The sequence below is a fragment of the Watersipora subatra genome, chromosome 4, assembly GCF_963576615.1.
Source record: "Watersipora subatra chromosome 4, tzWatSuba1.1, whole genome shotgun sequence".
NCBI lineage: Eukaryota > Metazoa > Bryozoa > Gymnolaemata > Cheilostomatida > Watersiporidae > Watersipora > Watersipora subatra.
In genome coordinates, this window is record NC_088711.1 from 57,163,765 (window position 1) to 57,177,895 (window position 14,131).

At 34.5% G+C, this 14,131-nt stretch overlaps 1 protein-coding gene across 1 annotated transcript; it reads right to left on the bottom strand.

Annotated features, from left to right (window-relative positions):
- Positions 1-13: 13 nt before the first annotated feature.
- Positions 14-14,128, bottom strand: LOC137395225 (serine/threonine-protein kinase 16-like). The gene is made up of 7 exons (XM_068082072.1): positions 13,996-14,128; positions 12,764-12,931; positions 11,099-11,336; positions 8,418-8,545; positions 7,374-7,590; positions 4,925-5,049; positions 14-349 (listed from the first exon to the last, which is right to left on the bottom strand). Exons 2-7 carry the CDS (start codon positions 12,859-12,861, stop codon positions 223-225), a joined length of 933 nt encoding a protein of 310 aa, XP_067938173.1. The 5' UTR covers positions 12,862-12,931; positions 13,996-14,128; the 3' UTR covers positions 14-222.
- Positions 14,129-14,131: the final 3 nt, after the last annotated feature.

Sequence of the window (14,131 nt, forward strand, 5' to 3'; positions counted from 1 at the left end):
GGAATATAATAGAAGTTAACATCGCACTGTTTTGTTATTGCGGACAAAAAGAAAAACTGACAATTAGAAATTAAAAACCTAGAAATTAAAGAGCCTTTAATATAAATAACTTGCACAAACAATTGTAAATCTAAAATCATGTTTTATAAAGTTTACGGTTTAGAAAGTTGGCTTCCTTTAGAGCACCGATGAGATTGCCACCTGTAATATGCGAGTGCCTGGTCACACTCTATTTTCCAAATGATTCTGGATGGATTCTAGCTTGTCTATGACTACATCTATGCTTGGCCTGAGGTCTGCCTGCACACTCAGCATTGACTTGCTGAGCTCAACCCACTTGTAGGAATACCTGTAAAGCCAAATGCAGTAGTAATATCCATCAAACTTGTCCCATGATGCATCTTGATGATGCCTGTCCCATCTGCTGATCTTTCTGTTCAACAGAAAGATCAGCAGCTTTCTATTTTAACAGGCGGGTCATTAGTCTTCTATTTAGACAGACAGGTTAACAGCTTTCTATTCAATCAGACGGGTTAACATACATATTTCTATTCAAACAGACGGGTCAACATCTTTCTATTCAAACAGACGGGTCAACATCTTTCTATTCAAACAGACAGATTAACATCTTTCTATTCAAACAGACAGGCCGACAGCTTTTAATTCAGACATGTCAACAGCTTTCTATTCAAACAGACAGGTTAACATTTTTCTATTCAAACAAACAGGTCAACATCTCTATTTCCACAGACAGGTCATTAGTCTTCTATTGAAACAGACAGGTCAGCAGCTTTCAATTCAAACAGACAAGTCAACAGCTTTCCATTTAGAATGATAGGTCAACAGTCTTCTATCCAAACAGGTCAACATCTTTCTATTCAAACAGACATGTCAACCGCTTTCTATTTAATCAGATAGATCAACAGCTTTCTATCTAGATTTTAAACAGACAGGTCAACCGTCTTTTATTCAAACAGACAGGTTAACCGTCTTTTATTTAAACAGATAGGTCAACCGTCTTTTATTTAAACACACAGGTCAACTGTCTTTTATTCAAACAGACAGGTCAACCGTCTTTTATTCAAACAGACAGGTCAACTGTCTTTTATTTAAACAGACAGGTCATCAGTCTTCTATTTAAACTAGTGCTGGGCACGGGTAATAAAACTCGTTGAACTCGCGGGTTCATCTTCTCTCGAGTCTCGGGTAATAGAGATTTTGAGCATTTCGATCTTGTGGGTTCGGGTTTTGACTTGCGATTTCGGGTTTTGGTACACGGACCCATCGAGTAGAGTGAACAAAAACTTGGTTTATTGTGCCCTGCGCTCTAAGCACTGTGTAACTCTTTCATTGCCGTATGCACATTTATGCAAAATCGATGGTCGACTGCCGTATGTGCACTTTTGCGAATTTCCCAGCATATGCGTAGTAGCCTAATTTTATTATCCATTGAAAACAACCAACAATCGTTAGGACTTCCATGGTATTGACAGTGATGTCCTGATATTTCTCTATAAAGTTAGCCTAAAATTATGACACAATTTAAAATTTTTGTTTGGAAATTTCCAACTTGAAAATGAACATTGTTTGTGTAAGTTTTATGTGAGTACCTCTCGAGTTAGAAAACAGATAATTACTTATGTTGATGACATTATAACCGATTCAGATTGTTGCCATTACACAGTTAATTGCTATAGCAGTACTGACTCTGATGGTAGTGAAAGTAATAGTTTTGTAAGAGTAAGGAACGTTGTAGAGGGTCGTTTTAGCTTCGTAGCGATCGTAGCTTCACATCGCTTTATCCATGTGCAAGGTATAGATATGGGTCTATCCATAATCACCATTGTTACAATTAGAGCAGAAATTTATTTATAAAATATTGGTATTGCATTTAAGATGATTTTAAATCAGATATTCTTATAGAGCTCAACAAGCTCTTTCGAATGATGTATAATATGTAACACTAAAGTTAATTTTTACTGAGAAATATTTTAGTTAGTGTGTCACTCGCGTTACATCAGAGAAATATGCATTTTGAAGAGCTAGTTGCTTATCCTTAAAACTCTCTGATTTGGCGGGAAGCACAATTATAAAAACTTATTTGTCTTATTTGAAAGAAGCTTGCTGACATATGTACTAAAATTTATACAGATATTAGATGGTAGTGGTGAACTACTTGCTTGTAAACATGTCACCGCTGTTACATCCAATTGTCACCATTGTTACGCTTCTTATATTCTGTAAACTTAAAAGTATTTAAGTTCACTGCAATGAGATCAATAATGGTATTAAAGCTAATGATTACAATATATATAGACAAGCCTTAACTTGAAATGTTTTTTATTGGTTTCCAAGTGTAAAATATAATAATATAATAGTTATAATACATGACAAACATGATTAAGCTTAAATAACGTAAGATGAAACAATGAATATTGATCATGTAATTGTGAGAATGTACTAACAAATTGTTTTAGATCATTCTGCATGCTCTAAATCTTCTGTAAAACAGTACTGACCTCTTTTAGAGAGAGTAGCACAAGACAGTGACTTGGCTATGTGATGAAATTCTACCCATGCTATATTTTTGTATTAACAACAAAAGTGTTTTTTGGCCTCTTTAAAAAAACTGCTCTTCAGCTTCGAGGGCATCTACACTTTTTACCACTCTTACATAATGCCTAGAAGCTTTTTTCCAGGCAGTAATGTTAGCACAAAATCACCTTCTTTCAATGTGCTTGCTAGTTGTTTGATGGGTTCGGAATTGCACTCACTTTCTGGATCACTAATTGCATGGTCATCAGGATCAAAAGTAAAAAGTTGAAACTTTTCAATGGCATACTTTTATTTTTCTATTTCTTTGTTTTATTTTATCTTTTCTCATCTCTAATGCCATTTTCCAACAATGATAGTCCAACTGTCATTGCTAGTTTATGGACAGTCTGGCAACCTTTGCTTGGGCTGTTTAGAAGTGCTCGATCAATCTTTTTACAGCCTCATCTTCAGATTGTGGGTTGCCAAATTGGGAAGTAGTGGCTACAAAAAATGAATTAAAACTTTAATAAAAATTTTTTTACAAAATACTTGAAACATTAACTTAAAACATCCATAGTGTACGCAGATGTAGTGAAGCATTAAGTTTTTTGAAGAAAAAAATGAATGTACATACCTGGTAATTTTCCTTTCAAAAGTGTTTTCCCGATCTCTGTATTGCTAAACTCTAATTCTTGCTTTTTCTCGAGTTTCCTCCAATTGATCTTCTGTAAGTTGAGCTCTTCTTTTTGTTGTACTCGTTTGATTCTGACTAGCTTGGGCAGTCAAATATTGAGTCTATTATTTTGAACATTGACGTATTTTGTTACGATATTTACGCATCTGCTCTGCTGACGTTGTCTTACCCATGTTGAAAGCAGAAATGACCAGCAGACTTTCCACCTAACAATATTCTGTTTCAAGCACTTGTTACAAGTTACTCCCATGAGTAGATTTGATTAAATTTTGAACCATTCTCAATATCGGAGTCGCAAGTCTTAGTAATACATTAGTAAGGTAGCAACCGTTTGCTAGCTTGCTAGAAGAAGCTTGTTAAGTTCTCACAATGGCTTAAATTTACAATATAATGAGTAACTCATACATGAGAACATCAACAACACCACAAATTACTGTTAAATGTGAAATTCACTCAAATGAATCCTATAATCATATGAGTGGAGGGTTGTAACAATGGTGACAGTGTAACAGCGGTGACGCAAATTTCGGAAACATGTGCAACTTTGAGCAAAACTGAAATTAGTTAAAGGTACAGCGTATAAAGTTAGCGTTGAAAACAAATTACTACTAATTTTGAACTAATAATACAAGTGTAGTAGAAACTTATTGATGTTTCCTGTCACCATTGTTACTCAAAACATGGCAACTTATAAAAGAGCCCCACACCAATAGATCAGTGCACACAATACCAATTTATGCATTAACGGGCAGCAAAGCCATTGTGAAATCCATTACAATTAGATATTTGTGTTCAGAGTAGTATGTATACCCTGTACAAGCATTTCTATCTTGCCGTTATGGCTATAAAGCATTTTGTGCAAGTTCACTAACTTTAGCAAACTATTAAAACATGATAGAGGAGCACTACCCCCACAATTATTTTCTATTTTAGGGTTTAGTATGTATACTTCATATGTGAAGCATTATTTTAATGAAATAACTGGTTTGAAATTTTGCCAAAAAATCCATTTATTTATGGATAGACCCATATATTGTATTTTTTGCAATGTTTGTTAGCATGTTAGAAAAATAAAATATATAACAAAAATGATCTAGATAAAGTTTGAAATTGAAAAAAATATTGTATACATATCATGAAACAATATCGGCATTTTTTGGTAAATTGGCTGGTAGTAGGTCAATAGCTAAATTTGTACATGAATGGCAACGAAAGAGTTAACAACCCGCCTGTTAACGCTGCGAGCAAGAATGTCGGTTGATAGAGAATAGTAAAAAATAAGAAATAAATTGAATAGAATTATAATTGCATTGTAAATTTTAAGATATGTATGCTTGGAAAATTTAAACATAAAACCTGTATCAACAAACCCGATACCCAAAAGACCTGTTGGCCAAGAAGTAGTCGTGCCAAGCACCGCCAGCTACCCGATGCTCCAAAAACTCGCACGGAAGGCGGCGAAGTCTAAACTCGTTGGCCAAGAACTCTTGCCCAGCACTAATTTAAACACACATCCAACCATTTACACCTAACAGGTAAGCTGCGTGTCAAACAGGTCAAGAGCCCCCCATTTCAACAGAGATGTCAACAACGACCCAAATGAATGGTGGATCAACAACTTTTAATCAAAGGTCAACAGCCTGCATTAAAAACTCACATTAATCTTAAACAATACTTGGTGTGATAACAACCTACTTGAGTTGATCAGGGAAGGCGACATTGCCACCAACTGCCGCCAGTGCCATGCTCCCTCCCTTCGCTTGTATCTCATCAAATGGACCGCAAAGATAAATACAGGCATAGATCAAACATCCAAATGACTACAACACAAAACATGATAAGCTTATGGCTCTAACAGCACAATTGGCAGCACTGATAAGAATATGTTATATTGAGAAAGAAAGTTTGATTTTATTGGACGCACTCATTAAATCCTGATTTTAATACATTCTTCGATCAGGGAAAGGGTATGTTGATCAATTTAGAAACTGAAATTTAAAGAGTAACACATGCCATAAACAAACATTTTTCCTGTTCGAGTTGATAGCTCAATTGAACCAGGGTGTTATGATTACTCTATGAGCATGCGGTGTTCAATTCAAATGCAGAATGATGCCAAAAGTAAGTCGAGGCAATATTAAAAGACTGGGAATATTGAAAGCTGGGATTCACATACTGTATACTTGACATAAAAGAAAATTTTAGCTAAGGTAATTTTTCTCAATTCGTGTTTGATTTGAAATCCAAAAGAGTTGTTAAATCAACTACTTCCTGAAAACATAATGCATGCTAATTATCATAAAAGTACCAGCTCAGCAGCAGGGCGGAGATTATTTTTCCATGTCAACAGGGTTTTACTCAAACTGTATCGAATGAAATTAAGAAAAATATCTGCGTGTGAAAACTAAAGTATAACTAGATGATCACATCTTTAAACAAATACAATAAAAAAACAAGATAGCAGCTAATATTAAACGATAGCCCAAAGCTTAACATCAACCTTAAATATCTCACCCCGCCATCTATTTGACTAGCCAATCTATATGTATAATCATTCCCACCCCAAAACATCCCAAACTCGTCCATTATCCCTAATAATAAATCCCCCTTCGTCATTGTATGAATGTGCAAAAAAATATATCCACATGTTTGCTCATTCTAACCATAGACTGTTAAGCTATAAGCGTCATGTTGTTTTTCCTGTGCATTGGTTTCAATTTTCTCCTCATGATAACTACTAGATGGCTTCAGATATTTTTTTAAACATTAGACCCAGACATGTATTTTATATTTTATTTTTAAAATAATAAATGAAAACAAATAATAAAATAAAACTCCCGTTTTATTTTACTATTTGTTTTTGTTATTAAAAACAGTAGCTCTTTCCGCTCACAACAACTACTGAATATATGGTTTAAAAAATAAAGATAGAAAGTATGAGGCGCTGTTTAATATTATTTGAGCAACATGGAACTAAACTATGTGAAGGAGAACTGTTTACTTACCGTAAAACCTCTATTTGAGCGCTTTATTTTTCAACCTTTCCTTTATAGTGGTGTTCTATTAAAGTTGGCGTTCAAATAGAGGGTGACACTGTATTTTTCGACTGGCTTGTCAGAATTTTAGAAAAATGAATTTAACCTTTTATGAGCAAAGCAATGCTAATATGTTGCCTATAAGATGTCGCCTATATTTTGCACTCTGCATCCTCGCATGCTCCTCGCATGCATCTCGCATGCAGAGCAACATTGATTCCATCAGCCTCAGCAAATTTGCTAAAACCTTTTCATATAAGTTGAAGTATCCAACTGAGTTAAACAAGGAACAACTTTGAATAAAACATATTAGCCGGATAGTTATTAATTATTTCGATGGTGTCGCTTTCAAGATTTTAAAGACAAAACTGTAAATCTTTGGAGTTAGAAAACAGCCTTCACTACACCATAGCAATGGCTACTATTACCCATCGTACTACGTCGTACAGCAGTCTTGAAGAGTATTCTCATTGTTCGTCAAAACACTTTAAAGTTCTTACGCCAGATTATAAACCACATTCTGACAAATGTGGTCAAATCCGGACAAACCTGAAGACAATGGATCGGATTCAGGCCTTCGTGACTTCGAATCAGGGCGCATTTCTGATGTTACACAGTATCTGGTACACTGCCACTAAAACCATGCCAACGACTACAGCAACAACGAAAGAATTAATTGCTATTGATGTAGCCAAGTCATTACGTATTAGTACCAGTTTGTTGACACTTTCCTACTGATCAGTTTCTATGATGGGTTCGTAAAGATCAGAGAATGTCCAAGAGGCAGTGAAATAGAGGTGGCGCTCAATTAAAGGGTGGCACTGTATTTTTCAACCCTTATCCTATAGTGGCATTCTATTAGAGGTGATGTTCAAATAAAGGTGGTGTTCAAATAAAGGTTTTATGGTATGTACCGAGTTACAAAACTGCAATGTTGGAATTTACTTTGTATGTCAAAATTAAAAAACTGAGGTGATCCTTAGTCAGCGTTTGACCATAATTATAATAAAAACCGTTCCGGTATATCCATGTCTACAAATTCTCACAACAAACCTTACCAAACTCAGCAAGACATCTAGCAAAGACCACCAAAATCTTTCAAGACTCACCCAGATATCTGTTAGTTCGGTGATAGTATCGTCTAGTTGTACATTGAAGAGCTCAGGAGCTCTGTATGGCATTGTGCATCTTTCAGCCGCATCATCTTGCAATCTCTGGCCCTCACTTGTGCTGGAGGCATGAAAAACTGCTTTGTCCATAGAACCTAGGTCCATGAGAACTGCCCCACCTGCTTCCGTTAGTAACACATTGGCAGGTTTGATGTCTCTGTGATAGGTATAACAAAGTATATTAGTTTGATGCTATAAGAGTGCAGAATCACTACATGACAACATCATAAGTGCTGTGAAATATCATACATTATTAGTATGGTATATTATCAGTATATGTAGAACGATGCAGCATGTGAATGCAACACTACTGTGTAAACACTAATGTTCTGATATAAAAATTCAAAAATATTAGTTTTTTTATCTTTTAAATCACGTTAAACAAATGCGTTTTAACAAAATAACCAGTTGAAAGTTTACTACGATTTTCTTTATGGCTTGAAGCATTTTTATAATGAGGATTCAAAGAATGTTCACTTTGAACATAATAAATATTTAGAAATACTACTTGTCCAAAGTTAATTTTAACGTATTAGACAGTGTTTGTATACAAACGTAAATGAAAGGAATAAAATTTTAAAAAGGACACGGTTATGACATAGTTTAATAATAATTTTTCAAGCGTGTTTAAGCTTATCTCTTTTGAATTCAAAGATTATTAAATTATTATTTAATTTTTAACGCACCGCAATATTTATGTATTAATACATTTAAATTAATTGAACAAAATAATATATAACAATAATTGAATATTCAATCAAATATAATATACTTATCCAACTAGCCTAGATCATGCAGTGCCAGAGTATAGAGTTAAAGCGAACTGTTCCAAAACACTATAAGTTTGTAAATGAAAACAATGTGTAACACACATAAGAAATGTTTACATAAAAATTGTTGCTGGTAAATGATGCCAGCAATGCAGTAAGCAAGTGAACAGAGTTGAGTTATTCCACTCAAAAGGACAGGATGGGGGCCACTAACCTGTGAGCTAATTTTGGTGTACTGGAATGAAAAGCCTTGATAGCCTTAGCTACATCACGTATGATTGTCAAAAGATCGGCCTGTTGCAGATACAGCCCCGTCTCGATTTGATCTTGGAGAGTTCCGCTCTACGTAAAATATTTATGTTTCTGAACCATTTTATTCCAACAATGTAAAGACAGTGTAAAAGCATGCATATACAACAAGAATTCAATCCCTGTGTCAAGCATGGTGGCAGCCACCATCATTTATTCATTGAGGGTCAATAAACAGATTTTCATTCTTCTACTAAACCTGTATGCATATAATATGTGCATAATAATACATATAATTAATCTATATATAAATCTAAGTGTTTGTTTGTCTGTCTGTCATATGTCCAGCTATAGCAATAAAAATTATACGTAAGAAAAACTACTTCACACTGGAATTGAAGTCAGAAACAAGGTTTTGCAGACAGGCGTGCTTGCCATACTATGACACTTTGCCATACTACGGAATAATTGTGGACATACATATTATACTTGATAATCTTAAACAATGATTGGTTAAAATACCCACACTTCATCTAGCACGCTTGAAATTAGCCTGTCTTGACAAACTGTTGTTTTTGCGGAGTTGTCGCCCGTCGAGCGGGGCGAGCAATTCAACAACTCGTCACAATATGCGCTGCACCTGATGCATCAGCTGCGCTGAAAGAGAGTTGTTCTCTTCCGTCTATACGACTTGGCTGCGATGTTATGTCGGTCCATTGGTAATCATAACGGATTTAGCCCAAAAATTTATGTAGAAAAAATAAGCTACCCAAAAACGTTTAACCAGCGACCAGTCTCTGTTTTAAACTTTAGTAGAACTTAAGAACTTATGCAGCAACTAAACATGTCGTTATTTGTGCACTCAGTCAGTTTTATCTGTATTTTTGTATCAGTAAGTTTTATTTGTTTTTATTGATTTTAGTTTTAATTTATTTTCTTCATAAGTTCTACTTAAGTTTACCGCAGAGACTGGTTTCTGGTTAAACATTTTTATTCTGTTTTTTTCTACATAAATTTTTGGGCTAAATCTGTTATGATTGATTACTAATGGAGTGACCGACATAACATCGCAGTCAAGCCGCATACACGGAAGAAAACAATTCCCTTTCAGTGCAGCTGATGCATCGGGTTTCAGTGCGTATTGTGACAACCTGTTGTTTTGCTCGCCCCGCTCGTGGGGGGGGGGGGGGGGTGGGGGACAACTCCGCAAAAACAGTTTGTCAAGACAGGCTAGCTTGAAATACTGGAAGAAAAAATATATGCCCAGATTTATAAATATATACATGTATATATTTACAGCATAAACTTAATTAAACTTATAGAATACACAGAAATAAACAAATACCTTTATTTAAAAGTTAGAATGATAAATTTTGTATATGTTGATTAAAAAGAAAATTTCTGCACAAAAACCTTTTTATTACCCATGCAAAGGCCGCGCATTCAGTTAGTACTAACTATATGTTGTGGAATTGTTTGCCTTTCATAATAAAAACTGCTGACATAACTACAAGCAAAGGATCTGTATACTGTAATCAGTCTTAAGTTTTCACAGATATTTAACAATTTTATTTCTAGTGAGAAAAAAACTAATTGAATAAATTTCGCTATTCCAATTCATAAACTAACTAATTTTTTGATATTTTTAATTAAAATAAAAAAATTTAAACATTTATTTTACAAAACATGAAACAATTTAAGAGCTAAGTTAAGCAGTAAATGAATATAAACACCATCAAACTGTTAGGAGTATAATATAATTTATATATTGGTAATAACAAATATATATAATAGCATATATACACCATAATACCAATAATGAAAAAGCATGAATGAAAATATAGTTTTACCTAAGCCACTCCCAGAAAAGGTTTTGATGTTTTGTTAAACTGAAGGTAACTCCAAGAGTAGGTAACTCCAATACCAATTGTTCCATAATCCTCCTAGCACTATATTAACGGCAGCATATAACAGCGCTTGATAAAATGCTTAAAATGGCAAATGGCAGCATTTAGTCACAATTGTGCAAAAATATTATCACAATTGCAATTTGTAAAGTTATGGCCACTAATAGCATAGTAATTTATGATTTTTCAGTTAACTTTTAACTTCATCATTTCCGTAGCTAGAATCTAGCACAGGCAGAGGGAGTCTTAGCACACCCGTAAGAGGCGATAAGACAAATGATTTTATGTATATGCATAAGGAAAAATAACAGTATAGTCTAAACATACAGATCACTCGCTATATACCAGCAGCCAATATGTTGCTAACTACAGCTTTATTGTTGAAGAGACTAGAATATCTGGGCTGATTTACCTGCAGTTTTCCATCATAAGGTGCCTATTTATTATGTAATTTGTAGGCCTACCCATAATTTTATTTTGGTCACAAATTATCATTTTTTGACAAACTGCATCATAGAAAGTATCAGATTGGGAAATGAACAATGTGTAAGTCTATAATAAATAAATTCTATAAATGCTAATATTTTACAGTTTGAGAATTCCCATTAAGAATTATCTACCCTTTCAATGGGATAATCCTAAATAGGCTTTCAGATGAGTTAGTTTACCTTACAAATTTGCTTCAGTGAGTGTAAAATGAATCTAGTCTATGTAAATGGTGCAACTAGTTGCTAATTACCGAGTAGAATGGCATCAGTATGTAGATCTTGCTGACGATACTAGAGGCCGGATTGTTGACAGCAACAACCTCACTACCTTCAAGAGATATTATATTCGGGTGTTCTTCAAACTTTCTCATGTATTCAACCTCGGCTAGAAATCTTTTCTCATCTTCTTTAGAATGACACATGACTCTCTTTAAAGCGAAGGTTTTGTGTGTGCGAGCACTGGAGACAAGGTCGACATAACTGAATCCCCTAAAAATTCATCAGCAAGTATTGAAATTTCACTTTGGCCAATTTAGCAAAAAGATATGTTATCTGTGGCAAAGAAAAATTTCAAGTGACAGTGACCAGTAGGTAAATATCCAACGAATGAATAAATCACCAATACTGAGGTATTGAAAGGAGCAGAAACACCAACAATTAAAGCAATCCTTAGCCAAATGCGTTTGAGATGGCTCGAACTTGTTGCGAGGATAGATCATGATTGCCTGTCCTGTCAACTGTTGTACTACCAGTTGACAGTTTCATTCAGAAGGTGCAATAATTTACAAGCTATAAATTAATTTACCTGGCTTGAGATATAAACTGAAAGAGGAGCCTTTCTGGTGAAAATGATAGAGCCACACGGCAAAGGTTCGCTTTAACTTGGGTGGCGTTTGCCTGCTTATAAAAAGCTGCGCTACGAAGGTTATAATAAAAGATGCATTTTGCTTCATAGTTTTGTGCCTTCACAAAGTGTGGAAGATAATGAGAGCGATGGACCTGTTGGATATATTCTCCAGATACTTGCGAAACTATATTGTTGACAGTCACTGAGATAAGTTGTACCAACTGTAGTACTCCCAATTGACAAAGCAACCAAAGGCCTCAATTTAAATTTCAAAAACCAGTCAAAAATCTTTTTTTAAAAGTAGGTATTGACTCTAATAGATGGCAAAAGATGATGAAAAAATAAATAAAGACTAAAATAAAAACAGTCATGGTTGCACTGATATATTACTATGATCGTGATGACATTTACAAAACAGACCAATACATAAGGCTGAAGAACAGCATCCCTCCTTATATCAAACTTAAAAACACCTTACGGTAACCGGAACATTCTAAAAAGACAGGTTATAATAATAGAACATATGAAGCCACAAGAAAAATAAAGCCACAAGAGAACAAGCCAAATCCCTGCTTTCATTCTTATGTAGCTCTATTTTTATAAAGTTGCAATGTAGCATACTTATGTGTAAATTTTGCACACTAGCCAAGCCAACAGACCAAAAAACACCAATTGAGGTTGCTGGTAAAATTCCAAACAAATACGATCTAATACAATCAGGCATTGTTAACCAATAAAAATTATGATAACACAATTGGTTAAGCGTAAGAGCTATACTGTTCTTTTCATAAGCTAAGGTAATGAGAAGACCTTTCCAGAAAGCCTTCAAACAACCTACGACTAAACTGGCATCCCTATGCACAACCACTCCATCCAGCATACTAACACTTCACCCAATACCTTTTCTACTTGATTTTTGGTAACGCAGCCAAATCCTTGATGTGCTTGTTTATTGATTAATAAATATTGCCAGCAATGACTTAGATTTGAAAAACATGACAAAAACATTCCAGCCTACTAAAAAAACTCTAAATCCTGGTTGAAACTTAAGTTGGTCTTAAGTACTCACCCTTCACCAAGCCTCGATTTCACATGATACGTCTGGTTTTCTATTTTTAAGCTCTCTTTTCCGCAAATGCATCCCATTACCTTTGATGCCAAAAGCATTCCAATTCCGCTATCACTTGTACAACCAGTTGTCAGCTACTTTGTAACAGCTTTCTCAACTAAACAAAACCTACAAAAACAATACGACAACCTGAAAAAGCATGTTCTGATTACGAGCCTTACAGGAAGATGTAGAAACAACTAAGAAACCACGATCTAATTTTGTGATGGCTTTCATAAAAGCATGAAACATATGAATTGATTTTCTTTATATAGAATGGCTATACATAAAATTTTATATCCTATTATTGATTAAGAACTTTTGCGCAGAGATGCAGAGGTTTCATGGTTGCGAATACTTTGTCTCGCCCTTTTCAAGTTGATCTTTACTATAACAAGAGCCGTGTCTGTCTGTTCAAAACCAAGCTTGAAGGTTAGGAAAAAGATTGCTTTCAATAGCTTTCCAATATGTATTCATATTAGGAATTCATATGTTTCATATGAAACATAGTAATATTGCTACATTTATAGCTGCCATCAACAATCTGTAGTTATTCGACACTGCAGCTACATTAGCACCAAATGTGTTTCCATTTTTATTCACCATAAGATATTTAAGTAAAAGCCATCTCTGACATTTATCTACTAAATGAATTCACTTTAAAAGGTTGCATGAGAGAATCTGTGTGAGGTGCAAGCCTGTGACTGTTTCTGAAAACAAATTATCAACATTTGAAATGTTAATTTCAATTATAGTGATTAAAAGAAGATAAAATATTAAAAAAGAGTTTAATTCAGAAGGTGCAATAATTTACAAGCTGTAAATTAATTTACCTGGCTTGAGATATAAACTGAAAGAGGAGCCTTTCTGGTGAAAATGATAGAGCCACCTGGCAAAGGTTCACTTAAGCTTAGGTGACGCTTGCCTGCTTATAAAAAGCTACACCACGAAGGTTATAATAAAAGATGCATTTTGCTCCATTGTTTTGTGCTTTCACTAAGTGTAGAAGCAGATTTGGAAACCGATTTGAGCAACAAAAGCTTAATTTGCTCTATTAGATTAACACCGCCTAGCATCTTAACATTCGACATTCATGTATTTTATTGCAAGCGACAAAATGTATAAAAACTGGTATTCAACTTACACATTGAACAAATACAAATTTCATTAGAAAATTGTGATATACATTTTACCTTTGTCTAAGAGAATTACGCGAATAAAATTTGAGCTGACGGATAAAAGGAAACCGCTAACTATTAAAGATCAAAATGAGAACTTCATGAATTTCGGAAGAAAACAACAGCTTTATCAGTCGGTTTAACGTTGGGA

What these genes read in the sequence shown, in the direction of transcription:
- LOC137395225 (XM_068082072.1), bottom strand. Translation starts at nt 12,861, where the DNA reads ATGCTTTTGGCATCAAAGGTAATGGGATGCATTTGCGGAAAAGAGAGC. An exon ending in AAATCGAGGCTTGGTGAAGG is followed by an intron (nt 11,337 to 12,763) that starts GTGAGTACTTAA and finishes ATGAATTTTTAG; the next exon opens with GGGATTCAGTTATGTCGACC. An exon ending in GCCTTCCCTGATCAACTCAA is followed by an intron (nt 350 to 4,924) that starts GTAGGTTGTTAT and finishes TTGGCTTTACAG; the next exon opens with GTATTCCTACAAGTGGGTTG.